This window comes from Ostrea edulis, chromosome 10 (genome assembly GCF_947568905.1).
Source record: "Ostrea edulis chromosome 10, xbOstEdul1.1, whole genome shotgun sequence".
In the NCBI taxonomy this organism is placed as follows: Eukaryota; Metazoa; Mollusca; class Bivalvia; order Ostreida; family Ostreidae; genus Ostrea; species Ostrea edulis.
The window spans coordinates 48,570,753-48,588,566 of NC_079173.1; the positions used below are offsets into that span (position 1 = coordinate 48,570,753).

Genomic DNA, 17,814 nt, shown 5'->3' on the forward strand with positions numbered 1-17,814 from the left:
CGTACTTGACGTGTGTCACAAAAGTGTGTAGGTATGTGTGTATGTAATCACAAAAGTGTGTAGGTATGTGTGTATGTAATCACAAAAGTGTGTAGGTATGTGTGTATGTAATCACAAAAGTGTGTAGGTATGTGTGTATGTAATACAAAAGTGTGTATGTATGTGTGTGTGTAATCACAAAAGTGTGTAGGTATGTGTGTATGTAATCACAAAAGTGTGTAGGTATGTGTGTGTGTATAATCACAAAAGTGTGTAGGTATGTGCGTGTGTAATCACAAAAGTGTGTATGTATGTGTGTATGTAATACAAAAGTGTGTAGGTATGTGTGTATGTAATCACAAAAGTGTGTAGGTATGTGCGTATGTAATCACAAAAGTGTGTAGGTATGTGTGTGTGTAATCACAAAAGTGTGTATGTATGTGTGTGTGTAATCACAAAAGTGTGTAGGTATGTGTGTATGTAATCACAAAAGTGTGTAGGTATGTGCGTATGTAATCACAAAAGTGTGTAGGTATGTGTGTGTGTAATGCAAAACAAACTTTATTACACATGAATGCACACACATACACAAACATTGAGCTATACACACTCACACCGCCACTCAAATACATGTACACACATACACGCACGAACGAACACATATACACATGAACACACACACATTTTGCAAAACAAAAGCAAAGTTGGGGTTTGGGACAAGGGTCTTTGGTGGCGACCATTCGTGTCCACCCTCATGGCACATTCGGTCGTGCTATGTGCGGCATGTTTGGTCGCTGGCGACGAAACGTGCCGCACAAATGGTCGTCGGCGACCATACATGCCACACGTATCATCGCCGGGCGACCGAACATGCCAAGTCGACCAAACGTGCCGTAACAGGCCCAGTGGTTCTTGAGAAGATTGATTGATTGAATATTGTTTAACGTCCCACTCGAGAATATTTCACTCATATGAAGACGTCACCACTGCCGGTGAAGGGTTGCAAAATTTAGGCCTATGCTTGGTGCTTATGGCCATTAAGCAGAGAGGGATCTTTATCGTGCCACACCTACTTACACTTATAATGTTGGAAATTGACTGTCAGACCTACTCCTATACTGTTGGGAATAGACAGTCAGGACTACTCCTATAATGTTGGGAACAGACAGCTCAGGACTACTCTTATAATGTTAAGAAAAGACTGTCAGACCTACTCCTATACTGTTGGGAATAGACAATTCATTGACTTACTTGCAGTCATACTCCTTGCCATTGCTGAACACAGTCGTTTTGGAGAAGCTCTTGTCAAAGTTCAGCAGGGGAAGTTTGTGTCCACCCTCACATTGCAAAAGGCCACATTGGATGTTTCTATCAAAGATATATAGAACAAGCATAAATAGCTCCTCAACCACAGAAAAAAAATAGCTCCTCAACCACAGAAAAAAAATAGCTCCTCAACCACAGAAAAAAAAATAGCTCCTCAACCACAGAAAAAAAAAAAAGCTCCTCAACCACAGAAAAAAAAAAATAGCTCCTCAACCACAGAAAAAAAAAAATGTGTTTGTGAAACACTGATGCTCCCGGATTACAACAAAGTGAAACTGTAAGACATATACAACAAAGTGAAACTGTAAGATATATACAACAAAGTGAAACTAAGATATATACAACAAAGTGAAACTGTAAGATATATACAGTGGAACCCCGTTATTACGTTCCCCCTTTATTATGTTAGTCTGCATATTACGTTGGAATTTCAAAGCACAAAACCATTTCTTAACAAACCTATATAAAATACACCTCGTTATTACGTTGTCCTAAAATGCCGGGACTCGGTATTACGTTGTAAATATTCCGACAAAAACGTAATAAACCCCTAATTATTCAATAGTGATTCTCAAAATAATAAGCCATTCACACCTTGACTGCCTGAGGCAGTCACCATGTAAATTTCCTGGTCTGTTTGGGGATTAGAGACGCTTGACTGATCACGTTTCGATAGATCTAGCGACATCAATACAGGTGAATACCCCGTATAGAAGCCAGTGATAAACAATTAAATAATGTTCATTTAGAAATTGTACTCTATGAAATTTACTTCATTTTTCATATTTTGAAAATCAAAGAAATAATTTCTCAACCACCTGCGTGTTCAGCATAGTGTGATTACCTTCGCTATTAAAACTCTATTCACGGACAGCTTTGGTACCAAACAAGAAAGACAAAATTTATCGTAGCAATGTTACAACCGCTTGGGTAACTGCTTGGACATAGTGGCTAAAGGTGTTCAATTAAAAAAATTGTTCGTTGTTTGGACATGCAGCTTGGGTGTTCGTAAATCTCGTCCATACATACACCAATCTATCGGCCGATTTGTGCACGGCATTTACCTCAGTGAATATTTTAAAATCCCTTGATGCACACGTGATTTTAGTGCCATCATTTAGCGTTATAAATAAAATCTTCGTGCATCATTATATTTTTTTTTATGTGGATTGCGCTTAAATTGTTCTCCGTGCATGTTTATCGTTGGTGAGAAGTGTGCAAGTATTGGGTATCGTGTGCGTTTTGTGTCTATAGTTTTGTTATTTTTTGGGTAGGATTTTTTTATTGTTGTTGTGTATTGTGTAATTAGAGAACTTAATAAAAACGGTGTTTTGTTATTTTTTAATACGAATGTTGAATACGAACCGGAACGAGTTATTGAGAGAAATTTACATGAACACATTGTTTTAAAGTTGAACAAAATGGCGGTCCAAACGAATGCAGAAAAAGCAACGTTTATCAAAACATCCTTATGTATCCTACACCGAAATAAAGAAAAGGGATAAGAACATGAAGAATTACGGACATTAAAGATAAGATGTAAATAAAACAAAGTATCATAGTCTTTTAAACAAAGAAACAGTAAAGATATATTCACACACCCCTTCACGGAGTACCAACGGACGATATACAATTTCCAAATGATATTTTTAACGGATTTAACTGGGAACGTTTATTACGTTGACCCCGGTATTACATTATTTTATCGTGACAAAATGGAAAACGTAATAACGGGGTTCCACTGTACAACAAAGTGAAACTGTAAGACAAATACAACAAAGTGAAACTGTAAGATATATGGTAGTTGAAAGTTTTCTAATATGGTTTACATACAAATTTTCTAAAAGTAGGTCAAAGGTCAATGTTAAGATCACCAGGTCAATAGAAAGGTCTTGCTACAAGGAATACACACACCAAATATGAAAGCTTTACTTCTTATGGTGTAAAACATATGGTTAAAATTAATTAAAGGTTAAAATTGTTTGCCACAGACAGACAGGCAGAAAACTAGATGCCCCAAAATCTTTGATTCTGGTGGAGTTAAAAAAAAAAACTCATGAAAAGGGTTAAATTATTGCTTGCTTGGGTCAATCATAATGAAAAACAGAGCTGCTCTCTAGAAGTTAACTAGAATGCTAAATAGTGAACTTCTTATCAACATTTCATTTGAAAGCTAATCAGTCAACTTCATATCAACATCTCATTAGAAAGCTAAAGTCAACTTCATATCAACATCTCATTAGAAAGCTAAACAGTCAACTTCATATCAACATCTCATTAGAAAGTTAAAACAGTCAACTTCATATCAACATTTCATTAGAAAGCTAAACAGTCAACTTCATATCAACATCTCATTAGACAGCTAAACAGTCAACTTCATATCAACATCGCATTAGAAAGCTAAACAGTCAACTTCATATCAACATCTCATTAGACAGCTAAACAGTCAACTTCATATCAACATCACATTAGAAAGCTAAACAGTCAACTTCATATCAACATCTCATTAGAAAGTTAAACAGTCAACTTCATATCAACATCTCATTAGAAAGCTAAACAGTCAACTTCATATCAACATTGCATTAGAAAGCTAAACAGTCAACTTCATATCAACATCTCATTAGACAGCTAAACAGTCAACTTCATATCAACATTTCATTAGAAAGTTAAAACAGTCAACTTCATATCAACATCTCATTAGAAAGTTAAAACAGTCAATTTCATATCAACATTTCATTAGAAAGTTAAAACAGTCAACTTCATATCAACATCTCATTAGAAAGTTAAAACAGTCAACTTCATATCAACATCTCATTAGAAAGTTAAAACAGTCAACTTCATATCAACATCTCATTAGAAAGCTAAACAGTCAACTTCATATCAACATCTCATTAGACAGCTAAACAGTGAACTTGAGAAGGAGAATTTTAAATTTTTCCATTACATTCTCACATAAACTTTTTGATCCATATTGTGGTCTTACAACCCAAATGCTATACATTATACATTATGCAAGTTGATACATTATAGTGACTAGTCTTTAATAGTAACTAGTCTATTACAGTAATTAGTCTATTATAGTAATTAGTCTATTATAGTAATTAGTCTATTACAGTAATTAGTCTATTATAGTAATTAGTCTATTACAGTAATTAGTCTATTATAGTAATTAGTCTATTATAGTAATTAGTCTATTACAGTAACTAGTCTATTACAGTAATTAATCTATTACAGTAATTAGTCTATTATAGTAATTAGTCTATTACAGTAATTAGTCTATTATAGTAACTAGTCTATTACAGTAATTAGTCTATTATAGTAATTAATCTATTACAGTAATTAGTCTATTATAGTAATTAGTCTATTACAGTAACTAGTCTATTATAGTAATTAGTCTATTATAGTAACTAGTCTATTACAGTAACTAGTCTATTACAGTAATTAGTCTATTATAGTAATTAGTCTATTACAGTAATTAGTCTATTATAGTAATTAGTCTATTACAGTAATTAGTCTATTACAGTAACTAGTCTATTATAGTAATTAGTCTATTACAGTAATTAGTCTATTATAGTAATTAGTCTATTACAGTAATTAGTCTATTATAGTAACTAGTCTATTACAGTAATTAGTCTACTATACTGAAAATCTGTGAACATCAATACATTATAGTAATTAGTCTATTACAGTAATTAGTCTACTATACTGAAAATCTGTGAACATCAATACATTATAGTAATTAGTCTATTATAGTAATTAGTCTATTATAGTAATTTGTCTATCATACTGAGAATCTGTGAACATCCATACATTTTAGTAATTAATTCAATATAGTAATTAATCTATTATAGTAATTACTCTACTATACTGAGAATCTGTGAACATACTCTGGCTGACATTTGGAGAACCAGCCCGTCTCTTCATTTCTTCCACAGTGGCCATTAAAATTTCCTGTTGGGTTGAACTTTTCAAAGCACTGAAGGTCGGCCCCTGCTGACTCCCTGCCCCAGATGTACTGACACTGCTCCCTCAGGGTGGGGCAGACACCACTGATACAATATCCAGTGTTGTTAGCACATGGGTAACCATCAGCAATGTAATTATTGACTGGACACTGAAATGATAAACAAATCACGAGTAACCATCAGCAATGTAATTATTGACTGGACACTGAAATAATAAACAAATCACGGGTAACCATCAGCAATGTAATTATTGACTGGACACTGAAATGATAAACAAATCACGGGTAACCATCAGCAATGTAATTATTGACTGGACACTGAAATAATAAACAAATCACAGGTAACCATCAGCAATGTAATTATTGACTGGACACTGAAATAATAAACAAATCACAGGTAACCATCAGCAATGTAATTATTGACTGGACACTGAAATGATAAACATAATACTATTAGCAAATGATAAAACCCTTAATAACACGAAACACACTTAATAACACGAAACACACTTAACAACACGAAACACACTTAATAACACGAAACACACTTAACACGAAACACACTTAACAACACGAAACACACTTAATAACACGAAACACACTTAACAACATGATACATCCCTCAATAACATGATACACCGCTTAATAACACAATACACCCCTTAATAACACAATACACCCCTTAATAACATGATACACCCCTTAATAACATGATACACCCCTTAATAACATGATACACCCTTAATACACCCCTTAATAACACAATACACCCCTTAATAACAGAATACACCCCTTAATAACATGATACACCCCTTAATAACATGATACACCCTTAATAACACAATACACCCCTTAATAACACGATACACCCCTTAATAACATGATACACCCCTTAATAACACAATACACCCCTTAATAACATGATACACCCCTTAATAACATGATACACTCCTTAATAACATGATACACCCCTTAATAACATGATACACCCCTTAATAACACAATACACCGCTTAATAACATGATACACCCTTAATAACATGATACACTCCTTAATAACATGATACATCCCTTAATAACATGATACACCCTTAATACACCCCTTAATAACACAATACACCCCTTAATAACAGAATACACCCCTTAATAACATGATACACCCTTAATACACCCCTTAATAACACAATACACCCTTAACAACATGATACACTCCTTAATAATACAAAACACTTAATAACAATACATGCCTTCATAACATGATACACCCATTAATAACACGAAACACACCCCTTAATAAAACACACTCCTTAATAACACGAAACACACTTAATAAAAATATATGCCTTAATAACATGAAACACACTTAATAACAATACATGCCTTAATAACATAATACCCCCCTTAATAATACAATACACCCCTTAATAAAACAACACACTCCTTAATAACACGAAACACACTTAATAAAAAATACATGTATGCCTTAATAACATGATACACCCCTTAATAACACGAAACACACTTAATAACAATACATGCCTTAATAACATGATACATCCCTTAATAACACAATACACCCCCTTAATAACACAATACATGCCTTAATAACACGCAGTATTAAGTCTTTCCCGGAAGACATGTGTCGCCTGCTAGTTCATTCTATATGTAATATATCACGTATAATGTTGAAAAAGTAAATTATTGAAATGGTTTTTGTCACTAAACAGGAAGTTGATAAGCAACAGATTTGAAAATGTCTTACACAATACAGTTGGCCACACTGATGCTCTGTGCCAAATATCAGGGAGTTGCCCAATGTGGTTCTTGAGAAAACTGTGACAGAAATTTTTTTGCTGTAAAAAATTCTAAGTCCCAGCAAACAGGAAGTTGATAAGCGACAGATTCGAAAATGTCTTACACAATACAGTTGGCCACACTGATGCTCTGTGCCAAATATCAGGGAGTTGCCCAATGTGGTTCTTGAGAAAACTGTGACAGAAATTTTTTTGCTGTAAAAAATTCTAAGTCCCGGCAAACAGGAAGTTGATAAGCGACAGATTCGAAAATGTCTTACACAATACAGTTGGCCACACTGATGCTCTGTGCCAAATATCAGGAGTTGCCCCATGTGGTTCTTGAGAAAACTGACAAATTTTTTGTGACGACGACGACGCCAGACGACGACGCAGGACGACGCAAAACGATGGATAGTGATCCCTATATGTCGCTACTGCGTAACGTAGGTGACACAATGATACACCCCTTAATAACACAATCCTTAATAACACGAAATACACTTAATAATAATACATGCCTTAATAACACAATACACCCCATAATAATACAATACAACCCTTAATAACACGAAATACACTTAATAATAATACATGCCTTAATAACATAATACACTCCTTAATAACATGATACACCCCTTAATAATACAATACACCTCTTAATAACATGATACACCCTTAATAACATAATACACCCCTTAATAACACAATACACCCCTTAATAATACAATACAACCCTTAATAACATGATACACCCCTTAATAATACAATACACCCCTTAATAACATGATACACCCCTTTATAACATAATACACCCCTTATTAACACAATACATTCCTTAATAACATGGTACACCCCTTGATAACACATTACACCCCTTAATAACATGATACACTCCTTGATAACATGATACATCCCTTTATAACATGATACACCCCTTAATAACACAATACACCCCTTATTAACATGATACACTTCTTTATAACATAATACACCCCTTAATAACATAATACATCCCTTAATAACACAATACACCCCTTAATAATACAATACAACCCTTAATAACATGATACACCCCTTAATAATACAATACACCCCTTAATAACATGATACATCCCTTTATAACATAATACACCCCTTATTAACACAATACATTCCTTAATAACATGGTACACCCCTTGATAACACATTACACCCCTTAATAACATGATACACTCCTTGATAACATGATACATCCCTATATAACATGATACACCCCTTAATAACACAATACACCCCTTAATAACATGATACACTTCTTTATAACATAATACACCCCTTAATAACATAATACATCCCTTAATTACATGATACACCCCTTAATAACACAATATACCCCCTTAATAACACAATACATCCCTTGACAAGAGACACCCTTTAATAAGATGATACATCCCTTAATAACACAATACACCCCTTAATAACACAATACACTCCTTAATAACATGATACACCTCCCACATACCTCTCCACTGTTTCCTGGACATAATTCTGGAACGTCACAATCTGTGGCCTGGTCTCGACAAACAAAATGACTCGGTAGAAACTGAAAGTACAGAAACAAAATGAAAGTATAAAACTGAAAGTATAAAATTAAAGTCTCAACTGTGCGGAATTCAAAATACCATCGCTCGAACTAATGATATACAGGGAACTCAGTTCTATACACAAATTGATGATAAACAGAGAACTCTGTTCTATTCTACACTCAAACTGATGATAAAGAGAACTCCTTTCTACACACAAATTGATGACAGACAGAGAACTCAGTTTTACACACAAACTGATGACATGCAGAGAACTATCTACACACAAACTGATGACGCACACAGAATTGAGTTCTACACATAAACTGATGATACAGAGAACTCAGTTCTACACATAAACTGATGACACACAGAAAACTCAGTTCTACACATAAACTGATGACAGAGCTCAGCTCTACACAAAAACTGATGACAGAAAACTCAGATCTACACACAAACTGATAACAAAGAATTCAGTTCTACAAACAAACTGATGACAGAGAACTCAGTTCTATACACAAACTGATGACACACACAGAGAACTCAGTTATACACACAAACTGATGACAGAGAACTCAGTTCCATACACAAACTGAGGATAAACAGAGAAACCAGTTCTCAATACACTAAGAACTCAGTCGAGCTGTAGACCCATGTTTTGTTGCAGTTTTCAGAGATAAGAGGCAATGAATGCAGTCATGTCATACATGGTTTTATAGTTGAATGATTGTACAAGAGAACAGTAGTAAATATATTTACATCACATATTCTCTGGAAGCTCAGAAGCCAATATTTTAAGGGGCAATCGGATCACACGCTCGTGGTAGCTACGATTGTCTCAGGGGGTGCCATTTGGTGTAACACAAACTGATGATACACAGAGAAATCATTTCTACAAATGGCCGACATTCTCAGAGGTGCCATTCGGTGTCACTCAAAGCTAAGTACCTTGTGTTATTAATATACAGAGGTCATGACTTATTTACAGAAACAAGTGCCTGTGTTATTATTAGTCATAAGTCATTTACAGAAACAAGTGCCTGTGTTATTATTAGTACACAGAGGTCATAAGTCATTTACAGAAACAAGTGCCTGTGTTATTATTAGTACACAGAGGTCATAAGTCATTTACAGAAACAAGTGCCTGTGTTATTATTAGTCATAAGTCATTTAGAGAAACAAGTGCCTGTGTTATTATTAGTCATAAGTAATTTACAGAAAAAAGTGCCTGTGTTATTAATATACAGAGGTCATAAGTCATTTACAGAAAAAAGTGCCTGTGTTATTATTAGTCATAAGTCATTTACAGAAACAAGTGCCTGTGTTATTATTAGTCATAAGTCATTTACAGAAACAAGTGCCTGTGTTATTATTAGTCATAAGTCATTTAAAGAAACAAGTGCCTGTGTTATTATTAGTATACAGAGGTCATAAGTCATTTACAGAAACAAGTGCCTGTGTTATTATTAGTACACAGAGGTCATAAGTCATTTACAGAAACAAGTGCCTGTGTTATTATTAGTCATAAGTCATTTACAGAAACAAGTGCCTGTGTTATTATTAGTCATAAGTCATTTACAGAAACAAGTGCCTGTGACACAAACTGATGATACAAAGAGAACTCAGTTCTACATATGTACACACAAACTGTGCTTTGAAGAGGAGAAAAATGGAATAAATATTGAAATTACAAGATCAGAAATATCTTTGGAGTGGGTGACAATAAAAGCAGTTTTAGAGTTATTTTGAATCGAAGTTTTGAGTAAAAACTCATTTTATTCTTTGTGTGTTTTATTAGGGGGTGGTACATGTATGTACTATACACTCCTACTATTATCATTATCAACAAACTTACCGTACAATTGTGGCAACAGGTCCCACTTTTACACTGAGCCCAGGATTTGAGAAGACATGTGTCTGGGTCACAACACGGATCAGTCATTTCACACTTCTACAGAAACAAAATACACGATAGTTACAGAAACAAAACACACGGTAGTTACAGAAACAAAATACACGGTAGTTACAGAAACAAAATACACGGTAGTTACAGACACAAAACACACGGTAGTTATGTAAACAAAACACACAGTAGTTATGTAAACAAAACACACGGTAGTTATGTAAACAAAACACACGGTAGTTACAGAAACAAAACACACGGTAGTTACGTAAACAAAACACACGGTAGTTACGTCAACAAAACACACGGTAGTTACATCAACAAAACACACGGTAGTTACATCAACAAAACACACGGTAGTTACACAAACAAAACACACGGTAGTTACAGAAACAAAACACACGGTAGTTACAGAAACAAAACACACGGTAGTTACATAAACAAAACACACGGTAGTTACATCAACAAAACACACCGTAGTTATATCAACAAAACACACGGTAGTTACAGAAACAAAACACACGGTAGTTACAGAAACAAAACACACGGTAGTTACAGAAACAAAATACACGGTAGTAACTCAGTTAGCTGCAATAATGAAGCCCTATCCGATTTTTTTTTTATTCTGACGTTTTTGGGATAGGGCTACAATTCCATAGGATCTCCGTAATGGTGCAAAATAATTTTATGAATAACCCTGCTTGGGCATGTCTGATAAAGGATTTTTCATTAAACATCATGTACAGTATGCAAAATTCTTCTTCTGCTCTGCAATGCTTGTTATTGCGAGATCTCGTAGGTGGATCTATTGAAAAACCTAAACATTGACAATCTTCGTGAAAATGTAGTTACTTGAGCCACTCCAACAAAGAAAGGAAGACCATATGGTTGCAGAAATAATTTATACTCTGCTGTTTATTTTTCAACTTGATATTAAATCTAAACCTTTTTAATACCGACAAAATAACTTTCTCCCCCGTACTTGTCCATTGATGTAAATACTACTTTATATATGGCATATGCAAATAACTTGACAATCGGATGTTGAAACTTCAGTCAACAAACATGGCTCACAAATATGAATCGAGAAATTGAAATATATCGAAATTGTTGAAAACGGTAGAATAGAGCCTCACAAATCATAACTTGCAGGTTGAAAATTTATATATTGACTAAGAAACACAGAAAATGTTGTGGGAGTGAATCACTCCCACATTTGCATCATTACAGAGATCCTAAGGAGTTGTAGCTCGAGCTCCCCCCCCCCCCAAAAAAAAAACAACAGCTACTGTGAGCAATGCTCACTAAGAATACCCCCCGCTTACCCCAATCTCCCAAAGGGTGTTGGTAATAGGTATAAACTACCTCTTTTCTGAGTGTAAAAAACAAATGGCAGAACAAACCGAACCATATTGCTACTTCGATGTCCAGTGCGCTCAACCTTTGACCTTTTGACCCCAAATTCGATAGGGAACTCACATAAAACAAGGCCATATTAAGTACTCACATAAAACAAGGAACACCATATTAAGTACTCACATAAAACAAGGCCATATTAAGTAATCACATAAAATAAGGTCATATTAAGTACTCGCATAAAACAAGGCCATATTAAGTACTCACATCAAACAAGGAACACCATATTAAGTACTCACATCAAACAAGGAATCAACAGTATGTGTCATGGAAGTAGTACAGTCGTTCCTTTCAGATTTGTCCAGAAATTAATGTCATCGCAATCAAGCATGATCTTTGTAAAATACAGAGACCATTTGCAATTTTAACCTAAACACAACATCACTATGACCCAGACAATGTCAAGCATTTTATTGGTGGGCGTATTTGAGATGTGGTCTGAAATTTTTAATTTTTCATATTCATGCTCTGTATTAGCTGCAATGATGTAGACCTCTCCCGATTTTTATACCCTCCGCAACAAAATCGAAATCGAAAGTAGTAATCACGTTGTAATCGAAAAATGTACAGTCGTTAAATAGAGGTAAAATTTCGTTAAAATACACGAAAATGTTGTAAAAATCATGGTCGTTGGTCGCGTCAGACAGGTGGTCGTTTAATACAGGTACAAAATATAGAGTAACGTCTTGGGGGGAACTTTTTATGGTCACATACGACAGTGAGTCGCTTAATACAGTGGGTCGCTATGGCAGTTTTATCCATTAACTGCGGAAAGTAGGCAACCTGTATTAAGAGACCACCTGTCATATGTGACCTTTTTTCCATTCTCCGTTGGACGGTCTCTTAATACAGGTTTGACTGTACTTAATATAGCCTTGTTTTATGTAAGTACTTAATATGGTGTTCCTTGTTTTATGTAAATACTTAATATGGTGTTCCTTGTTTTATGTAAGTACTTAATATGGTGTTCCTTGTTTGATGTGAGTACTTAATATGGTGTTCCTTGTTTGATGTGAGTACTTAATATGGCCTTCTTTTATGTGAGTACTTAATATGGTATTCCTTGTTTTATGTGAGTACTTAATATGGTGGAATGAATTCTATACATTGGGTGAGTACTTAATATGGTGAAATGACTTGTGTACATTGTGTGAGTACTTAATATGGTGAAACGACTTGTGTACATTGGGTGAGTACTTAATATGGTGAAACGACTTGTGTACATTAAGTGAGTACTTAATATGGTGAAATGACTTGTGTACATTGTGTGAGTACTTAATATGGTGAAACGACTTGTGTACATTGAGTGAGTACTTAATATGGTGAAATGACTTGTATACATTGGGTGAGTACTTAATATGGTGAAACGACTTGTGTACATTGAGTGAGTACTTAATACGGTGAAACGACTTGTGTACATTGAGTGAGTACTTAATATGGTGAAACGACTTGTGTACATTGGGTGAGTACTTAATATGGTGAAACGACTTGTGTACATTGAGTGAGTACTTAATATGGTGAAACGACTTGTGTACATTGTGTGAGTACTTAATATGGTGAAACGACTTTTGTACATTGTGTGAACATGAATCCTCCTGTCATCTGTCAATCAAGAGTTCTTACTATATATTTTAGCAACAGAAAATTAACAGCAAGTAATTTCATTTCCCAAATTATGCCTCTTGCAAAATTACGGGATGATAAATTCCTCACATATATATAGAAATCTACAGTAGAAGAGTGGCTTTCTGAGGCTTGACCCGCAGTCACACACCTCTCCTCTCTACAATCAGATTACTGTAACATTGATTTATGCGTACTGACCTCTGGTGACCCGCAGTCACACACTTCTCCTCTCTACAATCAGATTACTGTAACATTGATTTATGCGTACTGACCTCTGGTGACCCGCAGTCACACTCCTCCCCTCTCTCTACAATCAGATTACCACACTTCTGTCTGAATGTATCCTGGAATTAGATGAACAGATAATTTGTACACTAAAATTAAATTTATCAAACTGTATAGCATCATATCCTACAACAGATAATTTATACACTATAATCAAAATTATCAAACTGTATAACATCACATCCTACAACAGATAATTTATACACTATAATCAAACTGTATAACATCATATCCTACAACAGATAATTTATACACTATAATCAAACTGTATAACATCACATCCTACAACAGATAATTTATACACTATAATCAAACTGTATAACATTACATCCTACAACAGATAATTTATACACTATAATCAAACTGTATAACATCATATCCTACAACAGATAATTTATACACTATAATCAAACTGTATAACATCACATCCTACAACAGATAATTTATACACTATAATCAAACTGTATAACATTACATCCTACAACAGATAATTTATACACTATAATCAAACTGTATAGCATCACATCCTACAACAGATAATTTATACACTATAATCAAACTGTATAGCATCATATCCTACAACAGATAATTTATATACTATAATCAAAATTATCAAACTGTATAACATCACATCCTACAACAGATAATTTACACACTATAATCAAACTGTATAGCATCACATCCTACAACAGATAATTTATACACTATAATCAAACTGTATACCATCACATCCTACAACAGATAATTTATACACTAATTAAACTGTATAACATCACATCCTACAACAGATAATTTATATACTATAATCAAACTGTATAACATCACATCCTACAACAGATAATTTACACACTATAATCAAACTCTATAGCATCACATCCTACAACAGATAATTTATACACTATAATCAAAATTATCAAACTGTATAACATCACATCCTACAACAGATAATTTATACACTATAATCAAACTGTATAACATCACATCCTACAACAGATAATTTATACACTATAATCAAAATTATCAAACTGTATAACATCACATCCTACAACAGATAATTTATACACTATAATCAAACTGTATAACATCACATCTTACAACAGATAATTTATACACTATAATTAAAATTATCAAACTGTATAGCATCACATCCTAGAACAGATAATTTATACACTAATTAAACTGTATAACATCACATCCTACAACAGATAATTTATACACTATAATCAAACTGTATAACATTACATCCCACAACAGATAATTTATCCACTATAATCAAACTGTATAACATCACATCCTACAACAGATAATTTACACACTATAATCAAACTGTATAGCATCACATCCTACAACAGATAATTTATACACTATAATCAAAATTATCATACTGTATAACATCACATCCTACAACAGATAATTTATACACTATAATCAAACTGTATAACATCACATCCCACAACAGATAATTTATACACTAATTAAACTGTATAGCATCACATCCTACAACAGATAATTTATATACTATAATCAAACTGTATAACATCACATCCCACAACAGATAATTTATACACTAATTAAACTGTATAGCATCACATCCTACAACAGATAATTTATACACTATAATCAAACTGTAAAACATCACATCCTACAACAGATAATTTATACACTAATTAAACTGTATAACATCACATCCTACAACAGATAATTTATACACTATAATCAAACTGTATAGCATCACATCCTACAACAGATAATTTATACACTATAATCAAACTGTATAACATCACATCCTACAACAGATAATTTATACACTAATTAAACTGTATAACATCACATCCTACAACAGATAATTTATACACTATAATCAAAATTATCATACTGCCTGTATAGTATCACATCTTAAAGTTCATAATTAATGAGACTACAGAAACAGCATGGTTCACTTTCTCTCTCCTTTCTCTCTCTCACCTAAAAGTAAGAATGACCCACAAGTTGTTTAAAACTGAAACCATGCACTTTACTTATACACATATGAAGAGCATAGTGGAATAGATACATGTAATTATCTCTCTCCAGCTCTCTCTCTCTCTCTCTCTCTAATTTTCTCTCACCTAATGGTAGTAATGACCGACAAATTGCTTAAAATTCAAATCATGTGCTTATGAATATGTGCATGAAAAGGCATTTTGGGGTTGATAATTCTTTCTCTCTCTCTCTCTCTCTCTCTCTCTGACCTGTTTTACCCTCCCCCTTCTCTATGACTCTCTCTCTCTCTCTCTCTCTCTGTGACCAGTTTTACTCCCTCCCTCTCTCTCTCTCTCTCTGACCTGTTTTACCCTCCCCCTTCTCTCTGTGACCAGTTTTACACCTCTCTCTCTCTCTGTATCTCTCTCTCCGACTTGATTTCCATCTTTCTATGACCGGCTGTCCATGGTTAGGTTGGAATAGATACATGTAATTCTCTCTCTCTCTCTCTCTCTCTCTCTCTCTCTAGCTAATTCTCTCTCACTTAAGTAGTAATGAAAAGGCATTGTGGGATAGATAATTCTCCCTCTCTCTCTGACTTGACTTACCTCTTTCTCTGACCGGCTGTCCAGGCAGGAAGCTACATCTACGCTGAGGGCGACATCCAGATCCTCATGGCTACACGAAGAAAACTTGCGTGCCTGTAATCCTGTTCTTGTCCTGTGTAGTAAAGAATTGACATGTTATGTTTTACAATCACTGTTTGATGAGAGTAAGGCTGCAAGAAGCACTTGATTTGTTTCTTGGCCTTACAATCACTATCTAATTAGACTAAGGCTGCATGAAGCACTTGATTTGTTTCTTGGCCTTTCAATCACTATCTAATTAGACTAAGGCTGCATGAAGTGCTTGATTTTTTTCTTGGCCTTACAATCACTGTTTAATGAGACTAAGGCTGCATGAAGCACTTGATTTGTTTCTTGGCCTTATAATGATTGTGTTAACAATGGTGAGGGTATACTAAGTGAGAGGTTTGTTTTGCATTGTACAATCATTGTTGACAAATAATTCCAATCTTGGTGAACGTTCTTTCTGTGTGTATGTTGCTTGCCCGGCTGAGATTAATAAAACGTACAGTTCACCTTATATTACTGTCGGATTTCTGCACTAAATCTTCAAATAAATAATTCAGAAAAGTTCATTAATTTAAAAAGTTCTATCATTACAATACTTACAGAACGTGCGTCGACATGATGCAGCCAAACTGGTCTTGGCAGGAACAACCTCCTGTGTCAAAAATCATAGAATTCACATACGCATCTGTCAACAATCATAGAATTAACATACGCATCTGTCAACAATCATAGAATTCACATACGCATCTGTCAACAATCATAGAATTCACATACGCATCTGTCAACAATCATAGAATTCACATACGCATCTGTCAACAATCATAGAATTCATATACGCATCTGTAACCACCCTAACCCTATTATAACCCTGGCAGGAACAACCTCCTGTGTAAACAATCACAAAATTCATATACACATCTGTAATCATGCATCGTTCATTGATAATATCTCCATTTTATACGATGCAGTGTGACGTATATGTGAATCGTTCATTGATAATAAGATCTCCATTTTATACGATGCAGTGTGACGTTGTATATGTGAATCGTTCATTGATAATAAGTTTATATGGAGAACAGAATATGCATGCAACATCCAGATTTTAAATAAATTCCACAACAAAAATTGACTTAAATTATGGAAATGTCCATTTAACAACAGCATTGATACAAAATCTTGTTATATGATTGGTCAGTTTATATAAGAAAAAACAAAATCCTGTTGTATGATTGGTCATTTATATATGACAACAGAATTTGTTGAACTCATGACCTTCCGGTTATGAAGCAGGAACTTTTAACTATGGATGTTGTAGAAGTGTTCTTTATTGAAGTCTATCGCGGTATGTGACTCTGGTTATA

The 17,814-nt window shown here is 34.2% G+C and overlaps 1 protein-coding gene across 2 annotated transcripts in view; it reads right to left on the bottom strand.

The window, feature by feature from the left end:
• Positions 1-17,814, bottom strand: part of LOC125666228 (disintegrin and metalloproteinase domain-containing protein unc-71-like) — a 70,188-nt gene that overhangs the window by 11,591 nt on the left and 40,783 nt on the right. For both annotated transcript variants that reach the window (XM_056152498.1, XM_056152497.1), the window contains 7 exons: positions 17,054-17,105; positions 16,427-16,538; positions 13,844-13,915; positions 10,482-10,577; positions 8,566-8,646; positions 5,193-5,419; positions 1,231-1,347 (listed from right to left, as the gene is read on the bottom strand). In XM_056152498.1, the coding sequence (XP_056008473.1) occupies positions 1,231-1,347; positions 5,193-5,419; positions 8,566-8,646; positions 10,482-10,577; positions 13,844-13,915; positions 16,427-16,538; positions 17,054-17,105 (757 nt within the window). The remainder of the gene's footprint in view (positions 1-1,230; positions 1,348-5,192; positions 5,420-8,565; positions 8,647-10,481; positions 10,578-13,843; positions 13,916-16,426; positions 16,539-17,053; positions 17,106-17,814) is intronic.